We start from the raw sequence: 6,812 nt of genomic DNA, 5'->3' as shown, positions 1-6,812 counted from the left end.
CGACAAAACCGCCAGCGTTGCCTCCCTCTCCGCCACCGAATTCGGTCTCGGTCCTCTGGACGACGGTACGGCCGCCGCCAACGCCCTGTCCTCCCCCGCCTCCGGATGAAGAGCTGAATTGGAATCCCTGACCTCCCTGAGCGGCGATGTTAGCGCCACCTACACCGCCAACACCGACAAAGCCACCAGCGTTGCCTCCCTCGCCTCCACCAAACTCCTCCGTGGTGACCGTCCTCTGGACGACGGTACCGCCGCCGCCGGCGCCCTGTCCTCCCGCGCCGCCAGATGAAGAGGTGAACTGGAAGCCCTGACCTCCATCAGCTCCTCCGAGAGCGAAACCTCCATCACCACCGCTGGATGAGGAAGAAACTTTACGGCTGAAGACGACCCGTTGACCGCCGCCTGCACCGCCTGCTCTGATTCCTCCGCCAGCTCCTCCGAATCCTCCGCCAGCTCCTCCGAGGCCGAAGCCGCCTCCGCCGCCTCCGCTGCCCCCGCTACTGCCTCCGCTGCTGCGGCTGCTGTAGGAGTAGGACTGCGCGGGACCGCTGCTGTACTGGTACGAGCCAGCGTTCTGCCCGCAGACCAGCCCGAGCGCGGTCAGAAGGATGCACAGCGATGTCTTCATGATCGTCTGCGGAGCGACGGCGAGGAATAGAGCATACGCTATTAGCAATACGTCTTAACCAGGCTATAGACATGAGAATATATTGATGCATATATTATTATAATTATANCACACACACACACACACACACACACACACACACACACACACACACACACACACACACACACACACACACACACAAACACTCACACACACACACATATATATGATTATATATATATATATATATATACATGTAAAGCAGTGTGCGATCTTACCGAATAAGAAGAACTGCCGTCGTTGAACTACTCGTGAGCAAGTTTCGGTGACAGTGCGTACTCAACCCTGCCGACTCGGCGCCTTATATAGCAGCTTCCATGCACGATGCTCCAATTCTTCCGCTTCATTGTCGTTTTTCTAGTTTCGCGGGCGTTCCGACGTTCGCGTGGGCGTCTGCGAGGCACGCCAAGGGCGAGCGTGACGCATTTCATTAGCGTGCTTACATATCAGTAACGTATATTAGACGCACCGCGCGGGTTAGCGGGCTGCGATAGCTCGGGCGGTAGAGTGACAATGGAATGCAGACATAATAAAAGTGACAACATAATGAAACAAGACGAGGAATGCGGTCAGATCTCTGAACAAGAAGAGACAAGAACAACAACAACAAGATGAAAGAAAGAAGATGTTGATGAGGAAGAAAAAGAAGAAGAAGAAGAAGAAGAAGAAGAAGACGACGACGATAATGATGATGATGATGAGGATGATGATGATGAAGGGAAAGAATAAGAACAAGAACAAGAACAATTACACGACCAAGAACAACTACAAAACATTTACAAGCTCAATCGCAATAGCAAGAAAAATTACAATTACAAGCTCAATCGCAATAGCAAGAAAAATTACAATTACAAGAACAATTGCAAGAACAATTGCAAGAACAATTACAAGAACAATTACAAGAACAATTACAAGAAAAATTACAAGAACAATTACAAGAACAATTACAAGAACAATTACAAGAACAATTGCAGGAACAATTACAAGAACAATCGCAAGAGCAAGAAAAATTACAATTACAAGAACAATTGCAAGAACAATTACAAGAACAATTACAAGAACAATTGCAGGAACAATTACAAGAACAATTACAAGAACAATTACAAGAACAATTGCAGGAACAATTACAAGAACAATTGCAGGAACAATTACAAGAACAATTGTAAGAACAATTGCAAGAACAAGAACAAGAACAAGAACAAGAACAAAAACAAAAACAAGAACAAGAACAATTACGAGAGCAAGACGAAGAAGAAGAAGAAGAAGAAGAAGAAGAAAATGAAGAAGAAGAAGAAGAAGAAGAAGAAGAACAACAACAACAACAACAACAACAACAACAACAACAAGAGCGAGGATAAAAATAGGAAGATGAAAACACCCTCGCGAATGTCGTCACCCTATCCACGTGTGACGGTTGTAACGACAATCATGCAAATATAACGATAGGTGCGAATATATGCGAATAGGTAGGCTAGCAGGGACGCAGGTCAGTAGGCAAGCAGGCAACTAGCCAGCTGGCCAGCCAGGCAAGCAAGCAGGCGGGCAGGCACCTTGGTAGGTGTACGCTATGGGCGGATTTCATAGCCCTTGAACATTGCAGTGGTGGTATATTTACATAAGACACTTAAGTCGGCTGAAATCAAACATCACGTCACATAACGCTGCTGCTTGCATAGACGGATAAGCACATTTTTTCAAATGTTCAATGTTTTCATCACGCATGACGTGTGCTCGCACGTTTCGCTGCGTGTGTGCTGAGTGCTGCATTTGATCGTGATGTTGACGTAGGGTCTGTCCACACTCATCTATATATATATATACTATATATATATATATATGTGGTAGAAAAGTTCTTAGGTTGCACAGATATTCAGTTGTTATATTTAAAAAAGAATAATCCGACATTTGTTTTACACAAGCGCTTCTGTATATATGTAGGTCGCGTGTGCGTGCGTGTGTGTGTGGCTGTGTGTGTGTGTGTGTGTGTGTGTGTGTGTGTGTGTGTGTGTGTGTGTGTGTGTGTGTGTGTGTGTGTGTGTGTGTGTGTGTGTATATATGTGTGTGCGTGCGTGCGTGCGTGCGTGCGTGCGTGCGTGCGTGTGTAAAATGTAAAATATACATGTAAAAAAAATTATACATGTTAAATATTTTAAAGGTATTGGTATAATTTCCTGACATTCTGTCTCGACACCTCGCATTTGAAATGTATTTCCGTGTGTTTATAGTTCTATTTTACATTAAGAATGTCTTGACCTCTGTCTACATAAGAATCCGCGTAATCTTTACTTGGCAATCGTTTGAGACAGTGTGTTTCTTTGTCATGCTATAACAGAATCTAAAACCTCGATGAAATATGAGTAACACGATGAAATATTTATTACCATTTCAATTAAGAAATTAAATAATTCAATCAAAACTCAAGGCGTATTCTTACAGTAATGTAATACAATTAATATCATACACATTTTAACAATCATTTATTTATTTAATTATATTTTCACATTTATTTAGCAAAAAAAATTCCAGAACTTTTGCTACATACAATTTACTATATTGACATACTGATCGATGTTAATTAGAAATCTGGGAAATTCGGTGAGCCGATGAAATTAATCAGTAATAAATGTTTGAGAAACGTTATATATGTAGCACAGCCTCGCTTCGCCAGATAAATGCATACAAATTTACATAACTCCCCGTACCGGCCACCGCATGGCCTAATAGCCATCGTAAACAACAATTTGGACCATTGTGTGTGTCACCTCGGTAGGACCAGCCACCTGTGGCAATTACTTTATGACACGTCGACGTGGGAATGAAAAACAGAGAAAACGGGACACTCGGGTCTCCTTTGTCAACGCCGTTGGTCTCCTTTATCCGCGCCCTGCGTTTCTCCCGATTTCAGCTATCTGTTCCTTTCCTCCGTTCTATTTCCAGAAGCTTCACACTGCCGAGTGATCCCGCGTATCGATCTAAATACTAAGGTAACCTTTTATGTTTGTACGCGACACGCGCGCGCAGAGGCGGCATACGAGTCGGCTCTCTAGATATACCTATATATATATATATTGTACGTGATACGCGGCGCTGCCTGCTAAACATATTGTACGCGTACTGCGTAGTAGCTATCTATTTAGTGGCTCTCTATTCTAATATAAGTACGCCTAGTGCATCCTATAATCTTGTCTTCTATTATTCATCATCGCTACCCGATAGCAACCCTTTAAGGTGACATACCTCACACATGCCGAGCTAAGAATCTGGGTAGGAATAGGTAAATTTCCACATCGTTACATATACTGTTGTACAAGGACGGCTGTATAAATGTGAAAAAATACTGAGAAGAAAAGGAATTGTCATCGCGTTATTTGATTATAGCCCATGCACTAAGTGGTCGATTCACGCTCGCGGTAGTACCGAGACGTACCCCCTCAAACAAACACATACCTCCGTCCCACCGACGTACCCCCTCAAACAACCGCATAACAGCTGCTGTTTTGCGGCTATACTTGACATCGTTCTGTCATAACAGCACGAAAAGAACCGCGAATTAAAAATGGCGGCCGTAAAGCGAAAGGGATTATCGTACCAATGAGCCGGTATTATTTATTAGTGGCACGCTCGCATCCGCCTTTTCTTATGTAGAAGAATGCAACGAGGAGAAACATTGTTGTAATGCGATGCGATTAACCACGATGGAATAGCGGATCTAAATCTGGCACGATAATTTTCCGCCAGCTTTATTGAAAACGCGCGCATTCTCTCCTAACTCGCGTCCTGTTCACGCATTAGCAATATTAGCCGGTAAAGAAGCGACGAATTATATGAGTGCGACAAGTGGAGCGAAACGCTACCCGCTATTATCTAACATTAACGCAGTCTCTCTCTCTCTCCTCGCTCTCGCTCGCTTTCTCGATCTATCTCTCTCTCTCTCTCTCTCTCTCTCTCTCTCTCTCTCGCTCGCTCTGCTCGCTTTCTCTATCTAATCTATGATCTCTCTCGTCTCTTCTCTCTGCTCTCTCTCTTTCTACTCGCTCGCGACGATCGCTCGCTCTCTATATATAGATAGATAAATAGATGGAAAATGCAAGATACAAATCGTACTCCGAAATGGGTTTTATTAAAAATCTGTTTTTATGAATAAATCGTTTTGAAAAGATTTTAATTGACTTGGCTGTGTGCATATATTGGCGCGTAACTAAACAGAGTAAGCATTTCTAAAGTCAGCATTCCTCATAGAGTTCTAGATCTGTATGCACGTATATGTGAATGCGAATAGGAGCGACGCAGCATTACTAAAACTGGTTAGGTTAAGTAAAAGTTTATTAAATCGCATATATTCACTGATTCATATCCTTGTGCGGAAATTATATTATTTATTTATTTAATTGTGCATTTATTTATGCATATTTATATACACAGACATGCGTATTAATTTAGCATATTAGGATTAAATTCAAATCACTCGAGCGCCACCGAGAGGTGTCGCAAAACTTAATGCGCGCCGACTTTTTCAACCGTCGAGATTTTTTCGAACGAACACGAGGAAGACGCGAAAAGACGAGCTAGACAAACGTACACGTACATGCAGGTGCGCACGAACGCACGCAACTGTGTATGTTACATATGTGTGGTTACAGTTACGCGCGCATTTTATTTGCAAGAGAAACCAAAAACGGACAGACACTATTACGCCCGTATACAGCCATAGAAATGTGAACAATATCTACGGTCAGTGTGCGTAGTTGACATTTCCACATTTCTAAAGTAAGGCGTCTGCCCAGCTCGATGTATATGACGATTAGGAACGTACCACAACACACACACACGACACAACGGCACACACACGAGCGGTCCGGCGGGGGGCACGCACGAACACACACACACACCGACACATACACACACAGACACACCACGACAGCCACACCACACACACTCCACACGGCGATCAGCACGCACGGCACGCACGCACGCACGCCACACACACCCGAACACGGGGTAGGCACACACGTGCATATATTTGTAATATATTATATATATATATATATTATAATAATAATTATGACTTCGATGGCACCACACCGCTTCACTACTGTGGCCTAAACTACACTGCAGAAACGATGCGACGTGCAGCGCCGCCGAGCGACTAACGCCATCGTAGCTACGATTCATTCACTCTCCTGGCATCACCGCAAGATGTTTTTTTTTATAACGCAGCGTAGCATGGAAGATCGGCACGAATACCGGCAATGATTTCGCTCGTACTAATTATCTCATAATTGCTCTGTCTAGCTTTACTTTATATTGTATGTTCGCATGCTGTCGTTGCTGAAAAGAACGCTACCGAGTTCACATACGGACAGGATTTCCCATGATTTGAGTATGAGGACCTGTGTGTATATCACGTTCGACACAAGGTGACAGTCCCGTACACACGCCGCCTCTCTTCATTGCTCTTTCCTTATTTTCTATCTCTTCTGCTATCTCTCTTCCGGTCTTATTTTCTTTCGCACTCTCTCTCCTCTCTGCTCTCTCTCTCTCTGACAGCTGTTCCACACACTATATATAGTATATATATATATAATATATTATATAGTTATTGCGCGCGCTCTCTCCCGTCTCTTGGTCTCTCTCTCTTCTCTCTCTCAACAATCTCTTCATCTCTCATCTCTCTCGTCTCTCTCTAATCTCTCTCTCTCTCTCTCTCTCTCTATCTCTCTCTCTTCCCGCCCTCCCCTCATCTCTACTCAATGTCTGTCTCCTCCCGCCTCTGTTATTGTCCGTCCTCCGTCTTCAATGTGTGTCTCTCGTCTCGTCTCTCTCGTCTCTCTCTCTCTTCCCCCTCTTCTCTCTCTCTCTTCTCTCTCTCGTCTTTCCTCTCATCTCGTGCTCTCTCTCGCTCTCTCTCTCTCTCTCCTCTCTGCTCTCCAGGTGCGCGCAGCAAGTTCTGCTCTCCTCGTCTCGTTCCTCTCTCTCTCGTCTCTCTCTCTCTCTCTCTTCTTCTCTCCCCCCTCCCCTCCTCTCTCTCTCTCTCTCGCTGGGTGTGTGTTCTCTCTTTCTCTCTCTTTCACACACATTTTTTCTCTTTCTTTCTCTCTCTCAGCACATTATCGGTGTATACATCCGATTGCTTCCATGCACG

The 6,812-nt window shown here is 44.3% G+C and overlaps 2 protein-coding genes across 2 annotated transcripts in view; one reads left to right on the top strand and one right to left on the bottom strand.

Moving 5' to 3' along the window:
• Positions 1–958, bottom strand: part of LOC106808298 (glycine-rich cell wall structural protein-like) — a gene marked incomplete at its 3' end in the record, with an annotated part of 8,229 nt that extends 7,271 nt beyond the window's left edge. Inside the window, exons 1-2 of the mRNA XM_014810953.1 lie at positions 889–958; positions 5–634 (exon numbers count right to left, since the gene is read on the bottom strand). Coding sequence (XP_014666439.1) covers positions 5–628 — 624 coding nt within the window. The remainder of the gene's footprint in view (positions 1–4; positions 635–888) is intronic.
• LOC106808297 (ataxin-8-like) lies at positions 627–1,902 on the top strand (the record flags this gene model as incomplete). The annotated part of the gene is given in 2 exon segments (XM_014810952.1): positions 627–647; positions 1,468–1,902. Coding segments are annotated over 2 exon segments (456 nt in total), but the record flags the coding sequence as incomplete, so codon positions are not given.
• Between the last annotated feature and the right edge of the window lie 4,910 nt (positions 1,903–6,812).

This window comes from Priapulus caudatus, unplaced genomic scaffold (assembly GCF_000485595.1).
Source record: "Priapulus caudatus unplaced genomic scaffold, Priapulus_caudatus-5.0.1 Scaffold266, whole genome shotgun sequence".
NCBI classification, from domain to species: Eukaryota; Metazoa; Priapulida; class Priapulimorpha; order Priapulimorphida; family Priapulidae; genus Priapulus; species Priapulus caudatus.
Note: the sequence above shows the minus strand (reverse complement) of the source record. Positions and strands in the feature narration are given on the sequence as shown.